Source organism: Parasteatoda tepidariorum, chromosome 7, assembly GCF_982258835.1.
Source record: "Parasteatoda tepidariorum strain Cologne lab strain chromosome 7, Ptep-v5.0, whole genome shotgun sequence".
NCBI lineage: Eukaryota > Metazoa > Arthropoda > Arachnida > Araneae > Theridiidae > Parasteatoda > Parasteatoda tepidariorum.
The window spans coordinates 66,954,272-66,980,279 of record NC_141761.1 but is presented as its reverse complement, the minus strand read 5'-3'; the positions used below and the strand labels follow the sequence as shown (position 1 = coordinate 66,980,279).

The 26,008-nt window shown below is 29.8% G+C and overlaps 2 protein-coding genes across 2 annotated transcripts in view; both read right to left on the bottom strand.

Moving 5' to 3' along the window:
* Positions 1–426: 426 nt before the first annotated feature.
* On the bottom strand, positions 427–14,197 carry LOC107455888 (sugar transporter SWEET1). Its single transcript, XM_016073612.4, has 6 exons — positions 14,003–14,197; positions 7,829–7,906; positions 5,684–5,807; positions 4,672–4,830; positions 1,355–1,474; positions 427–972 (listed from the first exon to the last, which is right to left on the bottom strand). Exons 1-6 carry the CDS (start codon positions 14,068–14,070, stop codon positions 886–888), a joined length of 636 nt encoding a protein of 211 aa, XP_015929098.3. The 5' UTR covers positions 14,071–14,197; the 3' UTR covers positions 427–885.
* A 5,847-nt stretch (positions 14,198–20,044) lies between these two features.
* Positions 20,045–26,008, bottom strand: part of LOC107455878 (26S proteasome non-ATPase regulatory subunit 11) — a 28,341-nt gene continuing 22,377 nt past the window's right edge. Inside the window, exons 9-12 of the mRNA XM_071183349.2 lie at positions 24,516–24,641; positions 23,195–23,230; positions 23,026–23,077; positions 20,045–20,456 (exon numbers count right to left, since the gene is read on the bottom strand). Of these exons, the coding sequence (XP_071039450.1) occupies positions 20,314–20,456; positions 23,026–23,077; positions 23,195–23,230; positions 24,516–24,641 (357 nt within the window). The 3' untranslated portion in view covers positions 20,045–20,313. The remainder of the gene's footprint in view (positions 20,457–23,025; positions 23,078–23,194; positions 23,231–24,515; positions 24,642–26,008) is intronic.

Below are 26,008 nucleotides of genomic sequence, written 5' to 3'. Positions count from 1 at the left end.
AAATGCAAGTTAAAGTTTTTTTTATAAATAAATGTGTTATTAAGTTATTGTTTACGCTTATACCGCTCTAAGGAGATGCTATTTGTTTAAAATTTTGTGTTTTGCGCAGAAAAGAAAAAAGACCCCTTGAACACAATCGCTAATGCATGCATTTAAATTATATATTTTGTGTTTAAATAACTAAATATTTTTAATGTACACTAACTACAAAATATAATTGAAAATGCAGTGGAAAAATGACATTCTAGGTTTTAAAAAGAACTATATATGCAGTTCTTCCACAGAAATATTTTTATTATTAATTATTTATAAAACTATATTTTTTAAATATGTAATAATCCTGATTTTTGCACTGTAATATGACACATAAAGTGTACTCTGAATTTATTTAAAGTTCATTTTAATATGTTTATAATTAGTTTTGCATTTTTCTTATTTTGTTTGGTACAATGATTTCATTTATGTTATCCTTATATTAAAAACTGTTTTAAAGAAATTAAATTTATTCTGTAAATTTATTTTATGAAATTATGTGAGTGCACTAATGTAGTATTAATTAAAACCTACTTTCTTTTTAAGTGAAAATACTAGAATGTTAATTGATCACCATTTAAATGTAAAATTTTGTTTACTGAAAATTATTATGGGAATGTCCGACTAAATCATGTCCTTAAGAATAAAAATTCGTGAATATTTTATTTGTTTGATTAAGTAACCCTCTAACTCAAAAAAAAAAATAAATAAATAAATAAATTTCAATGTAATGAATAATAGGCAATGTAGTTTTAGAACATAGTATAAGTTATAAATAATAAGAACAATTCAATTTTGTACTTATATTTAATAGAATTCTAGTAGATTTAATGAGCAAGAATTTAAACATCTTTAGAGATCCTTCTTTGAAGAGGCAGGATAAATGAAGAACAAACTTAATAGAATGAAACTAATAAGAGCACCTATAAGATTGGGAACCTATAAAGAAAAGAAAAAATATTTATGACTAAATAAGCATTTATCATTGAATATTTTGTACAATAATTAATAATTTGTTCAAAAACATGACAAAATTTATTCTCCAGGGATTTTCTTATTGTCTCTTTCCCAAAATGATTGCCCATTATCTCAGAAAGTAATCTTTTTAACTGGAATATTGAATATTTATGACTTTTTATGAGAGAACGATTTTTCACATTTTGAAATTAATAATGTAAACCTGTGTTTTAGCTAGAATTTAATATAGAAAGACTACTTGTTTGAGCCAGTCTTTATTGCATACACACATTAGAAATTTATTTAGACATTAGAAAACACACATTATACACCCATTATTAGAAAGAAAAAAACCCATCCATACCTGAATAAACATGTCATGAACAAGAATTCCATAAATGCACCATAGTGCTTGTACAATGAATGTGCTGAATATGATAGGAAATGGCAAGCTCTCCGAACTTTGGGATTTTATAACATCACTCTGAAAAATTCAAAATTGATAGAAATAGCAATCATTATACACATGTAATTTTTTAGTGATTAATTTTTTTACAAGGGTTGAGGCAGGGCTGAACTAGAATAAAAAAATAATCCGAAATTTTTTTAAAATTCTGGTTCATGCGAATTTATCCAAAAGAGTAGACATTCAAAAAATATTCAAGATTCATTTATGGACAATAATCCTCAAGATTCCATGATTCTTAAGTGTTTCTGGGATATAGTCTATCGGATGTTCGAGTTAGGAACTTTGTCTTGAGAGTATTAACACGTTAAGGATTTTTTTTTTTTACCCTCTTGTTTCACAATTTTAGTTTACCTTTATTTATTATGACAAATTATTGTTTTATAGTTACGGATAATGCATTAATTATATCGATCAAAAGTTTTTTTTATCGGCTTTTTTGTTTATTTGATATCTATTAAAGAAACACTATGGTTTAATTGAATGAATTCTGATTCCTCAGCAGTGTTGCCCTATCATTTACAAGTTTTGAAGGACCCTACCACAAACTGAAGGAATCTAGTTGACCATTCCAATGTGGAATCACATCTTTCGTTAAAAATAGTCTGTTTTTATAATATATTTTATGTTAGGTGAAATAAATGAAAGTTAAGCTTCTGATTCCATTACGTTTTGAGCTTTCCATGTGTGATAAATTTTATTTCATAAAATTAGTCTTTATTCCTGAGTTATAAGATAAAGATTTCTTTTTAATTCCCGGGTTTTAATATTTATGTTAGAGCTTCTTTTAACTATCGTTTTCTTTTGGTAATTTTTACGTGTTTTTATTTAATTTGATTAACAAGTTTTCCTTGTATTTTATCATTATCTTTTTTTTTCTTCAATATAATAAGGTATGAAATATATTGCGTTTTTTTGTTGATCAATTTTGTTTTATATTAGTTAATTTGGTGATTTTTAATAAATCTTTGGATTATTAGAACTTGGTTTTATTTAGTTGATTAGAATTTGGCATACTTATAGTTAAATGAATAACATCAATTAACTTCTTATATATTTATTAGTTTCTGTTTGTACTAGTTTGGTATTAATCGTTAAGTTTTTTTTTATTATTAATTTCGTGGTTTTACTCCCGTAATTTATATTTTCTATTTATCCATCTTATTTATGATTAATTTTTTTTTAAATGGAAAATTTTAACACATTGCGTTTTTATAGTTTTTTTCCCCCGTTTTCTTTTCTTTAAAGCTTTCGTCAGTTGATTGAATACGATTTAATTTAATTTAAAAACAGAATATTTGTATAATATTTTTTAAAATTAAGTTTTTTTTCTTCTTTTTTTTTAGGACGACTTAGTTGTTGAAAAATTGTTCTTTTATTTTATTGATAATAAGTTATATTTTTATCTTTTATTTTCTTGCAGCTTGTTTCATATTTTAGGATATTTTATTTTATAGCTAAGGATTAAATATATTATGTTTTTATTGTTTATTTATTATTTTTTGTTTGCTTGACTGTTGGTAAAAAGCATTATTTTTAGTTATTCATTCTATTCGATTTGATTCGAATCTGTTCTATTCGACTTAATATCGTGATTTTTTATTGCGTAAAATGTTGTTGTTTCTAATTCCTTTTGCTAATACCAGCTTTTGCTAATACCTGCTGGTGAAACCAAGAGAATTTAAAGCAGTGGGTGCGTTTCTTGTTTTCCAGTGACTCCATCTATGGCCAAGGATACGATTTCAGCCACACACATACGTCACAGCCAGTTTTAAAAGGTAATTTTGACTTGAACCAGAGAACGATCAATCTTCTTATCAGTACCCCCAGAGGTATTTATTTGTTATAGGAAAGATTTTAATTTTCATTTGTATTTTTATTACGTATAAATTTTGTTGAATTTTTTTTTAATCCTAGAATTTTCCTGGAAAAGTCAGGGAATTTTCTTTTTGAGTATGAACCTTGTATTGCCAAGTGTAAAAAAAGCAGTTTGTTGCAAATATATATTTCCAAATACTCTTAGTATGGAATTCGCTCATTCCAAGTGAAATCAACCAATGACCGTTACTGTTATGTCACAGATTTTCATGAAAGTTTCTGTAGAAAAGTTCTTGATGAAAAACGGTTAAAATAATCTTTTCAGAAATTTTGGAACAAAATTGCGTTTTGGGCGCCATTTTGAAATTTGACTCAATTTAAGAAAACGACGTTACTACAGATGGTGTCTCGTATGTTACAGATATCTATATCTTTTTTTTTTTTTTTTTTTCCATTTATGAGCCAATTTTGTAATTTTGGTGTTATTAAAAAGAAAAATCCAACACTATGCAATTAAGCTACCAAAATGCTGAAAGAATTTTTATAATTTTTGAGGAATTCGATTTTGCAAATTTCAAGAATTTTTTTACAAAGAAGTAACGATTTTCCCTGCCTCAATTTTTCCACGTAATGTTAAATTTCATTATTTTCAAAATAAAAAAGATGTTTTTGGTTATTAAAAAAAATTAAAAGTGGTTTATTGGCAAAATATTTCAAGATCATTTTTTTTTATGAAAAAGTTTCGAAACCATATTTTTTCCCACCGTAATGTAATATGTCGTTTTTTCAGTATAAAAACATAAAGAGGGTAGTTTTTGCTTTTGGTTAATGAAGAAAAAAAAGTAGTTTATAGCCAAAATAATTCTAGATATTTTTTATAACTAGGAAGCTCCGCTCACCAACCCTTTTTCTTTTTAAGTCGATGAAAAACATTTTTCATAAAGTCGATAGTTTTTATAATTTTATGGGAGAGCATTTTGTTAACATGTTAATCATAATTATATGAGAGGACACCTGGATTTGAAAAATAATCAGTGCTTGAAAATTTTTTTTAAACGTAGGTACGCGGGATGCGCAACACAATAAAAAGTAATGCATGAGAAGTAACTTTATTTGTTAGCAATATATTATGATAACCTTATATCCGATACATTATGATAACCTATAAACAGCAGTTCGAATTTGTGGTAGACAAAATGAAATAAGACACGCAAATCCTCACCTTGTGTTTTTTCATTTGAAACTTAATTAATTACATTAAAACTAATCTGATCTTTAAACTAGTAATGAATTGACTCATAATGTGAGGTGTCTATTAAGATTATTTCTAATTTCTCGGCTATGAGCTCAATTTTGTTATCTATTTTTTGTCTTTTAATAATAAGAGAATTACTTACAACGCTCGCCAATGGTGCAGCGCTAGCTAGAATACTGCCCATACTTGCCAAATAGCCCATCAAAGCTTTGCCTTTTTCTGCTTCAACAACGTGGAATGAATAAAGATAGGAAATAATTAGGCATGCAAATGTGGTGAATACTTTCTGAAATGTTGTTTTCTAGAAGGAAATTTATTTTTTTTATTGAATTTGAATTGAAGAAAAATAAAAACAGGGAAAAAATAACTTTTTAATGTGATGAGTTTTTAAATCTTGTATAAAGTTATAAAATTAGAATAGTTACAGCATATTTCTAATTAAACACAGTTTAAACAATTGAAAAGTTTATTTTTTTAGAAAGGGAAATTGGAAATGATCCGTTTTGAAAATTGGAGTTTCCCAATAAAAAATGCAAAAGCAATGTAGTTTAATGAAGTGCGTATTATTATAATATGTGGTATTATAATTTTTATATACACGAATTTATATGGCTATTGGATAAAGAAGTTGATGTTCATATATTTTAATAAAATCACATGGTCTTAAAAGAAAATTAAGCAAATTTAAATTTAAGAAACGAAAATAAGAAAATATTTTTTAATTAGAATTAAATTATGTTAAAATTTGTAAAAAAATGTCTTAAAACATTTCACAAGGTATTAATATGTTAATAATTATATTCCTGACCTCATGCAGAGAGAAAAGTTGATATACTAGTAATTTATTTCATTTAACGTTTTATCATTTTAACTAAAATAAAATAGTATTTTCTATCTATCAGGAAAACCAACCATGTGTAAAAATTTTCATTTTACGAGCGTATTTAAAGAAAATAAAAAAATTAAGTCTTTATATTTGTAGAAGTAACTAAATTTCAAAAGTAACCGACTTTCAAAAGTTACGTGAGGCATTTATTTGTTATTTGTAATTTAATTTCTTAAAAAGAAAATACATTAGTATTTTAAGTAATAAAGTTTATATATTTATTTTATTCAGATTAAAATTACCAAACTAAACTTGATTTACTTCTTACCTTAAATGAAGTATTCACATAAAAACAGAAAACGTAGCTTAGTTGAAGAAAAGCTGCTACAGAATTGACCACTTGTAACGTTGAATCTCTTGTAAATATGCTATAAAATAGCCATAGGCTAGAACTGATGGAAAAATAAACAATTAGAAAAATAAGCTGAAATATATGGAGGTTGTAATAGTAGTTGAAATATAGGGTGTTTCACAATGACTATACTAAAAAACAGGGTGGCTCTTTAAGTACTTATCCAACTTCTTAAATTTCCAGCAGCTTCAGCTATATTTATAAAATGATGTTAGATGTATAGTAAAGTGGCTGTACGTTACAAGAAGAGACCACCTAAAGCGTCATCTGGTGGAAGATTGTGGAGTTTGCATACCTATCTCAAATTTTGTAATTACATTATTTTCTTTCACCTGGTCCCGTTTTCGAAATAGAAATGCTAATTTCGATATTTTCACCAGGTGGCGCTATAAGTGCATGTAACACATAACTGTTAGACTCCCCGTTTATAACTATATCTGAAGCCGTTTGAAAGCTAGGAGACTAATACCCTCTCAAATAGCCCGTTAATCAGTTTTAGTAAAAAAGAAGTCAAGAAATCTAAGCACATTTGAAGACGAAAATTAACATTATCAAACTTTAATCTGAAGAATTTCTCTTTTAAAACTTCAGCAATGTTTGTGCTAGCGTCCTGCAATTTGGACTGTTGGTGAAAAGGACCATTTTAGCCCCAAATCTAAAAATCGTTCAAATATTTCAATTATATCGTTCAGGACAGACATTTGAAAGATGGTAGATACTTAGGCACTTTACCCAAGTCGCCTTAGAGCTGCACAATGGACTATTGGCTTTGGTCTGGAAAACATCCTTGAAAATGATCCACAGTACGCTTGTAAGCGACGTCACGCGCTTACAGGCATACTGTGTCCCTGACTTGGAGCATTATGGAATATAGCTACACGGTGTCATGTCCAGCTGAAAAAGATGGACACTATACGACAGCAACATTTAGCAAAAAAAAAAAGATTTAGCATTTTTAAATGTTGCGGTATCCGAACTCCCAACCAGTACTGCGGCAGAGCTCAAACATGGCTCTGTGTTCAGCGTAAGATGGTGCTACGCGCCGCACACAAAAACCACAACTTCAACTTCGAACTTTCTGTTAACCTTAAGAGAGGCGGCTAACGACGCTACACTCTCTCTCTGGACTGCACGATCGAAGCACGCACGTTGCCAGGGGCCGTGCACCTATGAAACGTCTTAATCATGTATAATCAGGAAATTGTTTTTATTAAAGTTTATGTCTGTTAAATGAATTAACTATCATTATTAAGCTACACGAACATGAACATTGGTGACCTTCGGACGTGATGTGAACACGCCTATCTAGACAGTAAAGCCCACTTCGATCTGCAAACGCTTACTTCGATGGATGGTACACATTGAACAGTTGACTTGCTACTTGTGACTGCGACATTATCTACCTCCTTGCGCTGTTGCTACTCAGTCTCGATTAAAACACATCGTCGGACTGCTTACACTCGACTGCTAAGGCAACACAGGAGCGACTACGACCATGATCTTAATACAGCTCTCATGACTAATGTTCAAAACCCGGTGACCTTAATACAGCTCTCACGGTCTGTCACGAATACAGCAACTAGTGGCATCCATGTATCGAATTCTGGTGGGGGATTACTGTAGGGTATCTACCACTACAAAAATACAATTCCAATTGACTAGTATATAAGACATGTTAACTCGATTGTATGGTGGTGTACCTTTTCATAGATGAAGGTTGACATGGTCTGTAACTTCCCTCCCCACAAAAATCACAACTTTTATAATCGAATTTTTAAAAATACTGGCTTTGACATAAAACTTCTCTCTTTTTCATATATATCTCCAAATAGCGTGGTAACTCAGCAAATTTCAAGCGATTTCTTAAAAATGGCGTCTAAGTCAAAAGTAGTTGTTTACAGCTAGATCCCAGTTTGTTTAACTCTAACCGAAATACAATCACTCTGAAAACGCACAAAAATATGCAAATCATTACAATTATATTTACAATAATAATTACATTGCTATTACAACCAATATTTTGTTTTTATCGTAAAATTAATACAAAGAAATAAATCTTACCAAATGAATGCAGCGAGGAATGGTAAAACGGAAACATTTGAAGTTGAACGTTTCTTAAAGAAATCCCAACAGATTGGTCTAAAATAGTTGACAAATTCATGAGATGCCTTCCAAATTACAAAGAAATAGCATTACATAATTCAATTACATTAAAATAACAATACATTGGCAAGTATAACTGTCATATAGGTCATTTTCGAAATGGAGACATTTTGAAAAAATTTTCTTGAAAATATAAATATTCGAATTATTGCTTATAAAAATTTCAGGTGTTATTGAAATGTTCCTTGTCCAACAAACTCATATCAGCAGTGCACTTTTCGATTTGGAACATAAAATAAAACATAAACTCGAATCTGCATCTGCAAGCCCTCTATTACCAATGTGGTATAGAGCCCTCTATTACCCTCTATTAAGCAAGTTACCTGAACCTGAAACAGAAATCAATAATTTACACTCTAATGAAATTTGCACTGTAAATCACTAAAATTGCTTTTTGTTTAATTATATAAGAGGAGAATAAAACTTAAGAAATCGTAGAACGGAAAAAGATAGCAGAGGAAAAGGATAATAGAGCTAAATTTTAAATGTTTTTGCAATGCAAATTATTGAATTTTATTCATAAAAATATTTAAATCCACCTGTATTTCTAATAAACTCAGTATTTAAAAAAACACTATATTAAAAGCTAATAAATGAAATTACTATGAACATGTTAACAGAGTAGCAGAGAAGAAAAAAAAAGAGATTGTAAGTCAATTTATTTGAATAGGTTCAATAAGGTACTTGCACTTCAAGAAGATCACAAATACCCATACATGCAAACTATGACGTCATGCCGCAGATCGCTTATAAGTAAAACGGCGTGTTAAAGTTGAACTAAGCCTCTTAATACTTACAAAAATTCTGGTTAAAATTAATGCCTTTGGGCAGTGGTTCCCCGATGGTGTTCCGCGGAACCCTAGGGATCCGTGGAAAAAGTTCCGTGAGTTAGTACTTTTTAGAACCACTTTTGAAACCAATTATATTTCAATTCAACCTGTAGTTCATAATTGGCGATCGAAATGGGCTGCAGGTGGCGTAGAGCAGAACTCTTTTCCTATGGCAACACTTCACATGCTTTCCCCATTAGCGTGTGGAAAGTCATAGAGGAAGGAAGTACGTTAGTTTCTCTCTTGATTTTCATATAGATTAAAATCTTTTAACTTGAAAAACTATATGGAACTGAAAACTACATTAAACATAGTTCTAAAGAAAAGTATCACGGAAATTTTAGAAAATATTTTTATTAAGTAGAAAGGAAAAATATTAAGAAAGGGGAAAATATCGTAGTACATTCCTAATAACTGAAAAGAGGAGGAGAGGGAAGGGCTAAAGGCATGAAACCGGTCTCTCCCCAGAGCGTATTCGAGTGTTGCGATCGCGAATTCATTTAATCTTTCAGTTACCTTTATGAAATCATTTGAAGTAAAATGCCAATGAAATAAAAATGGCATTTCTTAAAATAGAATATTTCTTATAACAATATATTGAATTAGTTACGAAAAGAACGAGCATTTATAAAATATTGCAGTGGAATCTCTTAACTCGCTTTTCAAATCAAAATAAAATAACTAAGTTCATAAATAAAGAAATTTGTTTCCCTTTTCAACGTTTATAGCAGTTCTCTAAAGTTTTCATTTTGAAGAAAAACATAATTCGTTTTATTTTACTTATTTTCTGCTTTTGTATATACTATAAAACAAATAGCCTGGAACTGCAGATTTAACTGTTGGACATAAAACCTAATTTAAGATTTTTATTAAGACAAGAATTATAACCTATGGATGGGTGATCGTGTAAAGCTAAGGGTGGTGGCGCTAGTGGTAAAATTGCTCTTTCAAGACTTCCGGGTTACTACTTCCGATATATTTTTACGCCGCAGATTGAAAAAACGCGCCATCATATTATTGCATCATATCTTTTGCAGTATTTCACATGTACCGAGTTCTTTCTTTCAGCCTTTAAACTTCAGCATTATCATATTAATACTATAATCATTAGAATATTTTCTAATTAGGCTAACTTAAAAATATATTTTTAAAGATATTTGTGGCGATATTTTATTCAAATATAGCCAAATAAGGGATAAAATACAAAACATTGCAAATCTTAAGAATTATTCCCAATGAGATATTAACTTTCCAAAATTTTTTTTGGTCTTACGACCTCTGAGAATCAATACATTTCTGAAAGCTTTTATGAATGGTACAATTATGTTTAGATTTGAACCCAAATTACAGTAACAAAACTGCATAGAATATTAGGCTTGTTCACACATCGCCTCGTAGTCATAACATAAGCGGAGGGATACACCGGAAATTTTCTAAATTTCTTCCGGTTTAAGGATGCTTGCTATTGTTTACATTAGACCACCCATCTTATGATATGGATGGTGTTTTCAATAGAAATGTAAACAATAACAATCTCGAGCTCGGGACCTACTCTAGTTCCGGTTAAAAAGTTTGCAGCTGCTTACTACATGTTATTCTCATAGGCGATGTTTTCAAACTGATAATTTTGTTTTCAGTAAAAGAAATAAATTAGATAATTTCTGAGCTCAAATCTGCCGTCTTTCATAAGATATTAATGTTATTATGTAATTCTGGGGAGTTTGGAGTGAAAATGTGTTTTAGTTATTTTGTTATTTATTATTAAAAAAGGTGACATGGTTGCCAGATTTTGAATAACTCACTTTTTTGGCAGTCTTGGTTTGGCCTCTTTCCATTTGTTTATTACTGTTTGTTCGTGTTGCAAGCTGTGCACCATCTTACGTTAGTGTTATCACTTTTAGTATTGTAAACACAAGTATTGTTAGCATTGTAAACATAAGTAACAAGTAATCAAATACATTGTTTGCAAGAATCTCAAAACACAATGATGCCAAATGGCTTTAAAATACAACTGAAACAGTAACCCGGAAATTTAGGCAGTCCCGAGCTTGCAGCGTTCCCTAGTGTAGAAAACACCATCCATAGGTTGGGTTAATATAGGTTTTTATAAGTTAGAACATTCACAATTACCTTAATAAAGTCGGGGTTCCGCCTTAAGAATAATGATCACTAAGGGTTCCGAAGCCGAAAAAAACTGGGAATTACTAGTCTTGGGCATGAAACTTCGGACTTGCCAGACCAAAATTTTCGCTCGCAACTATTTTTCACGAAAAATATGCTCAATTTTTAAAATGTTAACAGATAGGACTTTTTTGTTTGTTTTGTTACCAAAATCCTAATGCTGAAATTAAAAGTTAAATCATATTTATAGTAAAAGAATAATAATATTAATTTAAAATAAGATCACCAAAAAGTTTCAATGGTTCCATTATCAACCATATGTTATAAAAAAATTATTGAAATTGCTAAAAGTTTTCGTTAAATAAACTAGAAATATTTTTTTTTAATAACTAGGAGGCTCAGCCCCTTGCTTGCCAACATGCTTTCAATTCATCATTGCCATTTTAATCCCCTTACACGGTCAATATTTTTCACAAAAAAGCAGAACAGTTTGTTTTCAAAATATATAATTATTGTAGAACATTTTGTTAACTGTTACGAAATAAAAGATTACCTATATTTGAGAATTAATCATCTGTATTTGAAACCTAAAGAATACAGATTGTGTCACTCAATAAGAAATGAACAAGTAATTTTACTCGGTGACGAGTCTTAAAAATATATACGTATATATATATCAATCAGGGATTGTTTTTTTATCTATATACATATTTTTATTTTTAAAAATTTCATTTTAAATGTTAACATTTATATCTATAATCTTTCTCCTTTTTTTTGTACCTTTGATTGACTGCTACTCGAGTGCTAGTTTATAAAATAAAGTTCTCGTGGGGGAAAAAATAAAGTTTCTAAAACGGATATCACACGAGAGAGGAATAAAAGCAACCGTAAACGGAACCTCCACTTTATCTGAAATTCTAAGTAATCAACATTAAAAAAAAAAAAAAAAAAAGAATTACGAAAAAGTGCTTAAATATGCAACAACTTTCAAAGAAATTGGAATTTCAAAACAAAATGCGCGTGAAGTTCACAAATGAAAAGAAAATGGTTCTTTCAAACACGTCAAATTTTAACACAGTAGTTGTATTTCAGCGGGCTGTAAATCGATCAAACATGGTAATTTTTCCCAATAAGTTTAACATTTAATAATCCTCGAACTACTTTTTTTTATTCCGTCTTATTTCCTGTAAGTTTTTCTATATATATACAGCTTATCGTAATTTAAACTTTTTAAATCTTATATTTTTGCGTAACAAAAATAAATAAATAAAACGCGAAGAAAAAAAAATAGTGCGTGGAGTCCCTCCGCCCGGAAGAAGTTAAACTTCGCAACCTGCGACGTTAATTGTAGAAGAATCAGCAGTCGTAGAAGGATCACTAGTTCTATTCAACGACTCTTTTTCCTGCTCCGCTCGCTTCCGTGCTCTGTAATCACGGTAATATTGTGCATTTTTCCCTCGTGGACCTCTTGAACCAGTGGAAGTGCTTGTGGTTGCCTCATCATCTCACCCTGGAAAATGTATTTGTATTAATAATGTATGTGAATGCGTCATAATGTAATTTCAGAAGAGAAAACCTAACAATCAATTGATATTCACAAGAGACGTACCTTGACATAACCTTAAATCCGTCGCATTGTCCGTGGGATTGTTTTCACTCATTTTCTACAATTATTATCCACTAAATTTGAAAATGAAAAATACTACCCTATTAAATTGGAAATGAATGAGGGAAAACTGGATCCTACCACGTGATTTCCCGGCCAATAAAAATTTAGCGTTAAACGTTTAACGCAACCTTGTTGGAAGTCGCATAAGAAGTATAACTTCAAAAAGTGAGAAAAAATTCGGGAAAAAGCACTTAAAAATACACTAACTTTCGAACAAATTGGAATTTCTCAAAAAAATTAGTGTTTAGTTCATAAAGAAATAATGTCCTTTAAACATACCGAATTTCAACTTAGTAGCTGCATTCTCTGCGGCCTGCAGACCAGTCCATATGGTATTGTGGTGTAACTACCACTATAAATATTGAATACCAATCCACTAGTATATAAAACATGTTAACTTGATTCTATTTTGAGGTACCTTTTGATAGATGAAGGTTGACATATTATAATTCCCCACATTGGTGACCTGTAGACATGAAAAGAATTTGCCAATATTGATGGATGATCCACATTTTTAAGCAGTTGATTTGCATAAAAATATACTGCTCAGGAAAAAAAAATTTATAAATATCCGGTGAAGTAAATAGTCTCCCGGTTAAAAAAACAAAACAAAAATTAAAAGGGAAAAAAAAATTATGAGCGAAATGCTATTAAAAAAAAGATTAAGGAGAAAGATAAAATAATGAGCGAAATGCTATAAAAAGAAAAGTTAAGGAGAAAGATAAAATAATGAGCGAAATGCTATGAAGAAAAAAAAAATGAACGATATGCTATTAAAAATACTGAAGGAAAAATAATATAATGAGCAAAACTGATATAGATAAATAAACAGCATGAATCAACTAGTGGTATCGATTCATCGAATTCTATCACAGATAAAATTCTGGAAGAGGAGTACTGTGGTGTAACTACCACTATAAATATTAAATACCAAATCACTAGTGTATATAAGACATGTTAACTTGATTCTATCTTGAGGTATACCTTTTGATAGATGAAGGTTGACATAGTCTAAAATTATAATTCCCCACAGTATTTTCCCCCCGCCAAGTTTTACAGTAGTATATTCGAACTAATTATCGAATATTAATTTTTTTTCCAGCATACTCCATGTAAAGTTTTCAACAAACAGCTATAATTTCAAGTTTCTAAATCTTATAGTTTCTGCGCAGAAAGAAAAGTAACGTTGAGTTGAACACCCAAAACAGCGGTGGACCTTACAATTTTTTTAATACGGAGAGAAGAAATAAATAGCTATATTTTATTACTTAAAAAAAAAAAAATCATATATTTACGAAACGGAAAGATGAGAGAGGCCAGCCCCAGTGCCCCACCACAACAAAATCGAAATAATTATAGATTCCTCCTAATTCATTTCAAATACAAATCACAACAAGTCTCAGCACAAAGACAAATCAAAGTATAAATTTAGATAAAGGTACTAATACTTACAAACCAGAGAAGTGACTGGCAATAGTACATACTAAAGCGATATTTCCTACAACTAGAACTAGATCCATTATCAAATATCACTTTCAAATTCGTGTTTATTTACGTCTTACCTCATCTTAAATGTTAAGATTTATGAGCAACTGATTTTAAAAAAATACGAACAACGTGCTTATCTTATCTTCGCCATATGAAGGTCGCTTTTTAAAAATCAAGGCTAGAGTTGGCAAGTAATCAAAATCAGTTTTTCTTTCTCCTTCTCTTCGAATCAAACAGTTTTGATTGCTTCTTTCATTGATAGATAGGTTGAATTTTACTTTCATGTCTTTTTTTCTTCCTAATGCATTGCACTCGTTATATAAAAATAAATTTTTTAATTAATGCTTTATTAAAATGTATTAAATAAAAAACATAAAGCATATTATGTAATGTTGTTGTTGTTAATTTACGTCGCACTAGAGCTGCACAATTGGCTATTGGCGACGGTCTGGGAAACATCCTGGAGAATGATCCGAAGACATGCCATCACAATTTTGATCCTCTGCGGAGGGGATGGCACCCCCGCTTCGGTAGCCCGACGACCTGCACGCGAAGTCGAGCACGTAATGGAGAAACGGACATATCTATCCACCATTCCTATTTTATACATTTGCAAAGAAACATTTAAAAAAGACATGCATTTTGGGAAACAAGACAAGTTGGGAAAAACCGTGGAGGTTTTCCTCTCCCTGTAACGCAAATTCGAGTAATTTTTCTCAAAAAGTCCTCCCGGGATTTGGTTAGCCCCTATGCTTGATCCAGGAGTTCCTTTCTTTTCTGGGTTGGGTAAATAATATCAACGCTACGTCAACTGTGCATCGCCCGTTATTAAATTAAATACTACAGCGCAATATTTTTTCATCATTCTTTTTTGCAAGATATTTTTAAGATTTAAAGCTATTCAAAATAAAGATGGATGATTTAGAATAAATAGACATATAATATTTTTTCATCATTCTTTTTTGCAAGATATTTTTAAGATTTAAAGCTATTCAAAATAAAGATGGATGATTTAGAATAAATAGACAGCAACGGAAAATTAAATCAACTTACTACAAAATTAAAGTTGTGCAAAATCTGTTTCCCTTCCGTATTCATAACTAAAACAAGATTCATTTTCAGATGAGTTAGGTAAAAAAGAGAAATTAAATAAAACACTTGAAAAAAAAATCATAAACGAGTAAAATAACAAATAATATGAAATGAAGAAAATTTTTCAAATCAAGTTTAATTAATATTATTTACAATGAGTAACCATGTTAAGAGCTATAATTTTTGTTAAAAAAAAAACAAACAAAACAATAGATTAATAGGTCTTATTTCAGGGTGCGTAGCCAAATCTTTCAACAAAAAATAAGCACCTTTTAAGCACTCAAAAAATATTTTTAAGCACTATTAAAAATATTTTTGCATAAACAAAATAATTTTCAAAGACTTTATATCAGTGGTTCCCAAACTTTTTTGATCCATGGACCCCTTTTTATAGTCAAAACTTGTCCACGGACCCCCAAGTGAAAAACTGCATATATGTACGGTATAAAAATTACAAATTAAAAAACAACAACATTTTGTTGAAGAATTATTTATTGAAATTATACCTTTTGATTAAAATAAGGACATAGGACGTAAAAATCACTACTATTTTATTTATCTTAATTTCCATAATAATAAAAACCAATCACAATTTTATTATTTTACAATAAACCTCACGCGGACCCCCCGACGTTGTAAATCGGACCCATAAATCAGTTTCTATTTTTCACGGACCCCTGGGGGTCCATATAGACCACTTTGGGAAACGCTGCTCTATATGATTAATAAAATAACTAGAATTTGACAAAGAACTCTTTTCTTGATTATATTAGCCATTAAAAAATGATCAAGTGATTTTTCGGTTCGATTTCAGAGGGTGGAAAAAGAATCTTGAAATTGAGAATATCATGCAAAATGCAGCTGAGTTGCACATATGAGAGTGCAAAAATCTCACCGAACCCAGCTCATCACTAGACGCACATGCGGACTCGCAAGTATTTCACCAAACCTGTAAAATGATTGGACTTTTTATACGCGATAGACTGACGGTAAGCTGAAATGGATTGTGGTTGATTGAATTCTGAAAACGTTGAATAGAAAAATATGAAAAGCACGTTTTTACATTATACGAGGGTTGCTATTTATATTTCTGGCCTAATAATGAAAAAACAAATATGTAGGATCGAAATTGGTTTTATTGTTTTTCAAAATATTCTCCATGATGATCAATACACTTTTGCATGCATTAGAACCAATTTTCAAAGCACTTTTGGAGGTAACTCAAAACATGCCTTTTGAATGCATCAACCGCTTCTTCGGGGGTCGAAAATCGTTGTCCACGTAATTTATTTTTGATGTGTGGGAATAAGAAAAAGTCAAATCAGGTGCCAAATCAGGGCTGTACGGCGGATGACCCATCAGTTCGATCTTTCGCTCCGTCAGAAATACCTTTGTTTGACTCGATGTGTGAGAGCTCGCATTGTCATGATTCGCCTGTTCTGCTTTTTTCGAATTTCTCCGATGACTTCTGGCAAACAAATGGTCGTGTACCATTCAGAATTGACCGTCCTGTGTTGCTCTAACGCCACTGTTGCCACATGACCGTTAATGCCGAAGAAACAGGCAATCATTTGTTTCGATGTGCTTCTTCCTCGAACAACTTTTGTTGGTTTTGCCTCGTCTTGGAAGACCCATACAGTTGATTGCTATTTTGTTTCCGGCTCATATGCATAGATCCATGATTCGTCACCTGTGTAGATGTTATACACAGCCTTTGATGTACCTTGAACGTATTTTTCCAACATTTCCTTGCACCAATCGACACGATCCTTTTTTTGAGCGTTTGTCAGATTATGCGGGATCCAACGCGAAAAAAATTTTTTTTACGCTCAAATGTTCATGCAATATTTTATTGATGCTAGTCATACTAATGTCCAAAGACGCCTCTATCTCACGGTATGTTACATGACGATCTTGCTTTATCAGTTCACGCACAGCATCGATCTTTTCTGGCACAACAACGGATTTTGGACGACCTGCACGGGATTCGTTATACCAATTTTTTGCAGTGCTGTAGGATGGCGCTTTATCGCTGAATAAAGAATTAAGTTCATCGAAGCACTCTTGTCTTGACAATCCACGTCGAAAGTTATGAAAAATAATGGCACGAAAATGTTCACGGTTCAATTCCATTTTTTGAAAGAGAAGAACTTTTCAATTTACTGTCAACAACACAAATGAAGCTATAATGGTAAATCGTCTGCTGAATTTATGTTTAAAAATATCAAACTTTCGATTAAAATCGTCTGCGGTCGCCTAGCAACACTTACTGTTGCCAAGGCCAGAAATATAAATAGCAACCCTCGTATGTGGCGAAAATCGACATTCCCTTTCATAAATCTCATTTTCGAAAAGGGTAACTTTTTAAAAAGGCCCAATAAAAAAGGCACCTTTAAGGGCTTTTAAAAAACGAAAATAAACACCTTTACTTTTTAAAAACGCTACGCACCAGGTATTTTATTAAATTTTTTTCTCCACATCTACGCACTTCGGATTGCTCTGAATAAAAAATATAAATCGAAAATGAATAATAAATTTAAAGAAAAAGATTCTTTTGTAAATTATTATGGATATGGTATGACCGACCAGAATGATTAAAACCAAAATATAGCAACGACAAAATGAGAATATTAAGAAATGAAAATATTTTAAATACAAGGAAAGTTAATTCAATTGTAAAAAATGAAACGCTAATCTGATTTATGAAAATAAAAAAAGTTCATTCCAGGAAAATAAGTAAATAGAAGCATATGATTAAAAAATATTAATTAACTTATAAGTAACTATAATACAGTTGTGTAATAAATATGAAATAAAAAAAAATATTTTGAGAAAAAAATCTGAAGAAAACAAAACGTATCCGCAAAGTGATATTTTAGAGGTTAGATTAATAATAAAAAGCAGGTCTGTTTATTACTGCTGGTAGTTTGCCAAACTAAGAATCAAAAGGAGTCTCTAAGAGAAAATAAACAAACAAACAAAAATATATCATCTGTGGAAAATTAATTGTTTAACTGTAATGGTAAAAGCGTTTTCGTTGTTTTCTACTTCCTAAAAAAGCAATGTGTGTAACAAAGAACATTAATTGCTCAATCTAACGTTTTTTTTTTGGGGGGGGGGAGGAAATAGCATTGTTTTTTATATTTAAACCTATCTTTTATTTATACCATCAATATGCATGGGAGATTTTCAAGTTAATGAAAGAATTCAAATTTTTCAATAAGAAAAAATAATTAAAAGGAATAAATAGAAAAAAAAAAAGACTTTAAAAAACAACTGCTGTCAGGGTTTCCCCCAAAATTTACTCTACTCCCCAACCATTAATTGTTTAGAGATAGTACTACTTCCGAAGAATCATAAGTTTCAATTCCGTTTTTAGAACTCTTTGAACCTTGAATAAAGCACTTAGGCTGATTACTTTATTCATATTATTGTTTGTTATTAATCAGGTTGTGTTTGCTTTATTCTAACTAGCACTAAGTATACCATATACTCATTTGGATATCCTTTGACCCTTTCTATACGTCCAACCAAAAGAAATCTTTCACTAGCTCATTCATAAGGGTGTGTATAAAATAAAAGACAAAGTTGGTTGATAGTTTAACCATATAAGGGGCTAATTGTTCTGGAATGTGAGATAAAACCCCAGTGGGTACAAATTCTTCGAAGGTCAGCTTTACATAATTTTATTAAGTGGTTTTCCTTTTAAAAAGTTATCCAAAGTTAGAAGTGCCAGTAAGCGAGAGCTAGGTTTAGGGAGTATGAGGATAATGAAGTCTTAATGTTTAATTTGTGCAATGTGTTGTTTGATAAAGCCAAGTAGTAAAAAAAAGAAGGAAACTATAGTTGTACTGTTACTGTTCAAGTTTTTTATTTTAGTGAAAAGACAAATTCCAAAAGAGAATGGAGCTGAAGGAAATATTGTGAATTTCTGGAAATATCAGGATCACAGAGTAGAAAAAATTCACTTCTCATGGTCACGACATGCCCTGATCATATTAAACCTCAATAACAATTGGTGATTTATTAGGACGTCAGTGATTTAAATGAAAGTTTTTAAAGTAGCAAGAACAATAAATATCTTTCGAAAAATAATCATAATTAAAAATTAGATTTTCTGTTTAACGCAGAACAAAGTACTGAATATGCTGATGATAGAACCGAGGCTCTTTTCTGTATCTTGTAATTAAATTAAAAAAACACATTTATATAAAACAGTATTTTCCCTTTTTCATTACACGTGGAAGTGTCATAATTTCAAAATGAAGATGTTATTATGTAGCACTCTGAATTCAGTCAAATATTTTTGGTACTATAGTACTAATTGAGCCACAATGGCTCAGTGGTTAAAGCATTGAATTGCTATTGCTAAAAAACTGGCGTATGATCCCCAGTGGTGGTCTAACAGATCTTAAACAAACTTAAAGAGCAGTTGTAATAACAAGCAAAATTATATTTGCTATATAAAAATCAGCATTTTGTAATTTTACTTTATTTTGAGTATTTTCCAAATGTGTAACACAACCTTATTGCTAAATAAAAGTAATAAATACAATTATATTATCTTAGTTGGTAGTACCTCAAAAGCACTAAGTAAGCAATCAAGTTTATTACAAGTATTACAAACTTTTTATTCAAATTTATGGGTGTATTTATAAATGAAATACTAAAACACCATCATTATAAATTTCCAAGTTTTTTTTGGCTATGCTTTTCATAAGGAAAAAAAATTTTTTTTTCTCTCTCCTTTCTCATGATGATAGTTGTATTTTCTGATTTTCAATTATTATGAATTTCCAAGTGAACTGAAACCCATATTTACACAATAATATTACCATATTCTCCCACAATTTCTAAAACAGCAATTATTGTATGTTTTTGAGTTAAAATTAAAATTCAAAATAACAAGAAAAATACAAGTATAAATTTTAATTCATTATCAAATGCTTCCTTTTGGAGTATTACACAACAGAAAATAAAAACTGTCCAAAGAAACATACATTAAGTACATTTACACTAAGCTTAAAAGCAAATAACATCCTTATTATTACATAACATCGAATAATTTGATGAAATAAAAAAAATATTAAAGAATCCAGAAGTTATGGTTTTATTATTTACAGAATAATAAATATAAGCATTTTAAAAACAGTATTTGTACAACAAATAGACAGTTAGAAAAGTTAACTCAGTTTTTTAGCTTTTTTGTAGATAGAGTCTACAACTTTTTCAAGGCAATGAATGGTCTCCAACGCTGCTTCATAAGTTTTATCGCTATCAGAGGCTTCAAAAATTATAAGTATTCCTAAACCTTGATCAAGGATTCCTGGGAAAAATAATTGAAATAAATCAGTATTGCGAATGCATGCATTTTCAGTCAATATAATCAATAATATATATATATCAATATTGAATCCAAAGAGTTATATAAAAAAAATCTATAGTTTAGCTCACAATTTTTTTTATTGATAAACTAAGTATAATAAAAAATAGAATTTTATTTGCAAAGGAACATTTTTACAAAAGTTACATTGTTTAAAGAACAATTCATTTTAAATTAACAGAGGTCTCCTTAGACTACCTTTCTACAGTCTTTTTTTAGGAAACACTATCTTCACTAATTTCTCAGCACCTAGTCTATATCTTAATTTTATCCATATATTGTAAATATAGAAAGTACACACTGAATGGATCTACAACTTGGGGGAAAAAAATTCATTCAACAACTTTTCAAAATTTTGAGTGCTTCTGCCAATCAACAATCACCATTTTGATGGATTATCCTACATTTTTGTTGGATCATTGTGGAAGTACAAACAGCTGGTTGCCTTGAATTTTAAAGGCTAGAAAACCAGGTAAAAGCTCTGTTTAAAAGCTTCTATTCATTCTTCAACCTGCTTTTACAGATCAGCTGATAGTCTGTTACCCATACATGGTGAATCCATCAAATTGGCAACATAAACACAATCGAATCCCAGCTTAGCGAATTCCTAGGGACAGAAGCAATTGCTACGTAATAGTGAAAATTTGTTATACTGATATTACGAATTTCTACATTATCTAAAATTATTAATACGCTGAAATTTTCACTTAAAAAAAATAATAAATCTTGCATTTAATTACAGTTTTGATCTTGTACTCTACATGTAGAAAATATCAAACCAATATTTTAATAAGCTCACAAAAACTACTAAATTAAAATGAACAATGGATTTATTATGACTTATCAGAAATTACGTAATCTGTAATTCTTTTTTGTATAAATGATTCAGAACCAGTAGAAATTTCCAACTTCTCCTAATTATGCAAATTTTTTTTACGAAGTATCTGAAAAGATGTTTTGTGCCAATAAATATTCCAAACTGGTCAAGGCCTGTGAAGCTGTAGGTACAGAAAAGTTTTTTTCTGAATATTCATCATAATTGCTGTTTGGAAACTATTCCTGTACTCATTTACGCCTTGCGGTTAGATCTATAACTTCATAGAAGTGAGTTAATATTTATCAGGCATTTAGGTTTGGTAGATTTGTCGATAACCATAACTTTTCTTTTTTATGTGCCGGACATATTGCAGCAAAATAAAGCAGATGAACGCAATTTTGAATTTTTACCTCTGATGCATCTGTTTTTGATTTAAAAAAAAAAAAAAAAATGCTAAAGTTGTTAGGTAACAATTGGAGAAAAAAATCCCTGCTTCATCTACATTGAAAACATCAGAAGGGTCGTAAGATTTAATCGCATCCAATTTTTTTTTTTTTTGCTTTCCAGTCATTTACGGCTTTTAAATCCACAGAGTTAGCTACGCCGGAAACTTGTTTTGCAACAATACCATAGCGCTCTGTGCATCGATTTAGCCAACCAACACTTGCTTGAAAATTCTTGCTTCCAAAATTTTTTGCGAATTCTAAAGCCCTTCCACAAATTAGAGGCCCATAAATTGGAATCCTGGAACCATGTGAACACTGTTGCATCCACATCTTGAAAATTTGAGTAGTATTTTCTTCCTATGTGATCCTATCAATACTAATTGCATTTGTTGCTCCAACTTCCTTCTATTTTTCAAAAAAATAGATGTAGATGGGGATATTTTATAATTTGCAGCAACAGCAGCTTTTTTTACCCCACCAAGTTTGATATGATGTCAATTTTTTCTCTAATTAAAAGTTCTTTACGTTTCTGCCCACCTTTTTTATTTAAGAATGAAAGCAAAAAGCGTGCAAACGCTACTAGCACTGCAGCTGTAAACTGATTCCACTTCCTTCTCCTGCAGAATTTGTACATGGTGCTGCACACGGCACACCCTTCATAATTTAAAATTCTTAGAACTATTCTCCCACCTCCATTCAAGAATTGTCCCAATAAGGATGGTCATATCTAAACAATATGTCATTCTTGACAAGTCCTTCCTGAACTGGAAATCAATCTTTTGATAGGCCAAGTGCAATTTTTTATTTTTAATCACACTTTTTCGTTGTTGCAAACCTCGATTTCAGATTAACATAAGCTTTTGAGAGAGCAACTAAATGCTTTATGCTGTAAAATGGTTTCATATATCCAAAACTCAGAAATAAATTTTAACGTCCCTAAATAGAACTTAATATTTTTCAAATAGAAGTGTGAACAATATATGAGGTATTAAAATGATGTGAAACACAATATATACCACAGGAAAGTGTTTCAGAGAGGAATGTCACTATGAAGAGCCATAACATTAACTAATTTTTTTTAATAGAATATAATATTTCTTTGTTGATTATATAATATTTAGTAAAAATAATCTTCATGATTTTTCTTGAAAGTAAGAATTTAAAACTACCACTTTAAAACAATAAATGTAAGTCAAATGAAAAAAAAAATCCCTATTTTAAAGCACAAAACAATGAAAATTCTACAAACCATTCAGTTTCTTATCCAAAATCATTTGTGACATCTTTTTTTCAACAGTAGGCTAAAGAAAAGAAATAAAAAAGTAGAATTTATTTTCTGGTAAAGTACCGAATAAATACCGAATAAAAATACCAAAATACCGAATTTAAGTAGAATAATATACAGAAATAAGACATACCAGTGGTAAACCAATTACAGAAGCTACATGCTGCAGCTAAAAATAAAAAAAAGGAGACATTACTAGAGAGCAAAAAAGCATCTTGCTGGTATTTGAACTTTTAGAACTTATGTGAAAAGAAATTATATTGTTTACCTGAAAAGGTCACAGTTTCTAAAATTTATTTATTCTTAATCTACTAGGAGATGAGACAATCTCAATAGCCTGATAGTTAAAAGTAATTTGCAGGTTCAGATTTTGCATTTGGAGTTTCAATTGTATTCTTCCTTTGATTAAGAAAGGTGATAGAAACCATCTAACAGCTTTAAAAAAAATAAATCACGCGGTGTGATACTGTCTACCAGACATTTTTCCTACCTCATTTTTTAACACTTCTGCTTTAGTATTTGAGTTTCAATTTGAGCTATTTCTTATTTGTTTCTCTAATTCTAGTAACATTTGGGTTCTTTTCCTAAAGTTTCTTATTTTCCCCCCCTTCTATAAATAGGGATTGCAAAAATTATATACCAATGATTCTCTTAGATAACATTAGATGTACCATAACAAAGAAATTTTGATGACTTAAAACGGAGATAAATTTTGCCTTTTGTGTACTTCTGGTGCACTCACAGTTGCAGCATTAAAACATAAGTTATAAAATATTATGGTTGGTTGACAATTTCGTGTAGATATTAAAGACTTTTTTCAGATAGGTAATTCAAGCTATTCAGCTATTGAGTGATGAACATAAATTTCTGAGTTTCTTATAGATTATCTTGATTTTGGGGCGTTTCATAAAAGTTCGATAAATTTTAAAATGATTGACTTCTTAAAAGTGTCGTTTTAGCTTCCTGAAGGAAAATCAAATAACAATGTTAGCTCCAAACCATAACTTAATATTTTGAAAGCAAATCTTATTTTAAGATTTAAAAATAAATTTTAAATGGAGTTTCATATAATGCAGTGTTTAGCAAAAATGTTAATTTTGATTCCAAAAACTTTCATAAATTTAAATTGGGATATTTAAAAATGGTTTAAATGAAATAGTCTTTGTTTCTTATTCAGGAAGCAAAAAGAAAACTTTTGTCGAATCATGCAATTTAAAACTTGGTTGAAAATTTTGAAATCGTGACACCATGAAATACTTTTGGGTTAGATTACAAGTCTTTGGCTTTTGAAAAGTCAACAGGACCTTGACTTTAGCAGCTTACTTCTTACAATTAATTGTTAGCAGAAAAACGCTTTTTTTTGACACACAATATAATTACAATACAAATATACAAAAATAATTAATAATTAAAAAATAAAAAAAAAATATGAAAGAAAAAAATACATCACTTACTTGAACTTTTGAGTATGGTTCAATAATTCTACACAAATTTTGTTCAAGCATAGTGTCATATAAAGCATCTAAATGAGCATGAATTATAGGGTCTTCAATGAGTTGTTTCTTATATATTTTAAGAGCCTAAGAGATAAAAAAATTTTCTTCAGAGAAATGAACATCAATATGCCTGAATTTAAAGATTAAAGAAAGTATTAATAACAGGGGATTTTAAAAATGCTTTAAGATTTTCATGTCTAATAATAAGAATATCTATCTTGATAAAACATAAAATTTACAGTCAATAATTTTTATCAGATTTCCTTAAAATAAAAAGAAAAGAGAAAATAAGAAATGTTGGTTAAAGCAAAGATGCACAACTGGTTGCCAAATGCGGTCCCAAATGGTCACGCCTGGCCTTCTGCCATTTAACCAAAAAGACTACATAATCAGCTTGAAAATTTTTATAACTATCTTTAAAAATAACAATCATCCCCAAAAATTTATAGTATCAAAACTTTAAAATATAAAAGGTTAAATTCAAAATGTCTAAATATTAAAATTTTTGGTAATTTCATGTTTTTAAAAGAGCATTTCTTCAGCTCCATGGAAGTTCAAGTATTTATTTAAAAATTAAAGATGTCAGAAAAAAAATTTACGAAATTTTGTTTTCTCCACTTTGAAAGTAGAAAACTAGCTTCAATTTAATTTTATTGATGAAGACAAAATGTGTAAAATTTTGAATGTTTCGAATTCAAAAGTATCATACATGAACTTAGTCTTTTAACTTTTAAGACAAATTGATATTATTCTTATTACATCAATGAATAAATTATCAATTGATATAAAAACTGAATTCATTATGACCCTTCTAGGAGAAAGATTAGGTACCTTTTGGTTTGGTCATTAACCATTTTCTTCTACTTATGTCTGAAAACCATATAGAGTGTGTTAAAATTTAATTCATTTAAAAATTATCAACTAAATTCAGCATTCATACAAAAGAATATTAAATAAACGGACTTGCTGCAAATATGAAATAAATGCTTAATTATTATGATATGTCTGTTTTCTCTTTTCAGTATTCATTAGAAAAATAAGTTTCATAAAAAAACCTAAAATATTTTTTGTGACAAGACTATAGGATAAAAACAGAAAAATAGGTAAAAAAAAAAAAGACAGATTAACTTATTTTTAAATCATTCTAAAAAATTGTTTTAAGAATTAAATTAAGTAAAGTTGTAAGAAGGTACAACTTGGATTAGGCGCATAGTCAATGAAAATAAATTCAAAAACATATCAATTCCAAAGATCAAAACAATAAGACAAACAATTTTTGTATACATGAAAAGTCAATAGCATTAGACAGATGATAAAAATATATACAGAAGATATTTTATAATTTTACTGAAATAAAAAATGAAAAAGTCAGTGGCAATTTCTATTAAGGGAATTTTCCCTTTATATTATATTAAGTTGTATCTATACATATAATGACGAAGAATTTATGT

What these genes read in the sequence shown, in the direction of transcription:
- LOC107455888 (XM_016073612.4), bottom strand. Translation starts at nt 14,070, where the DNA reads ATGGATCTAGTTCTAGTTGTAGGAAATATCGCTTTAGTATGTACTATT. An exon ending in GCCAGTCACTTCTCTGGTTT is followed by an intron (nt 7,907 to 14,002) that starts GTAAGTATTAGT and finishes CAACTATTTTAG; the next exon opens with ACCAATCTGTTGGGATTTCT. An exon ending in TTCATGACATGTTTATTCAG is followed by an intron (nt 973 to 1,354) that starts GTATGGATGGGT and finishes TTTTCTTTATAG; the next exon opens with GTTCCCAATCTTATAGGTGC.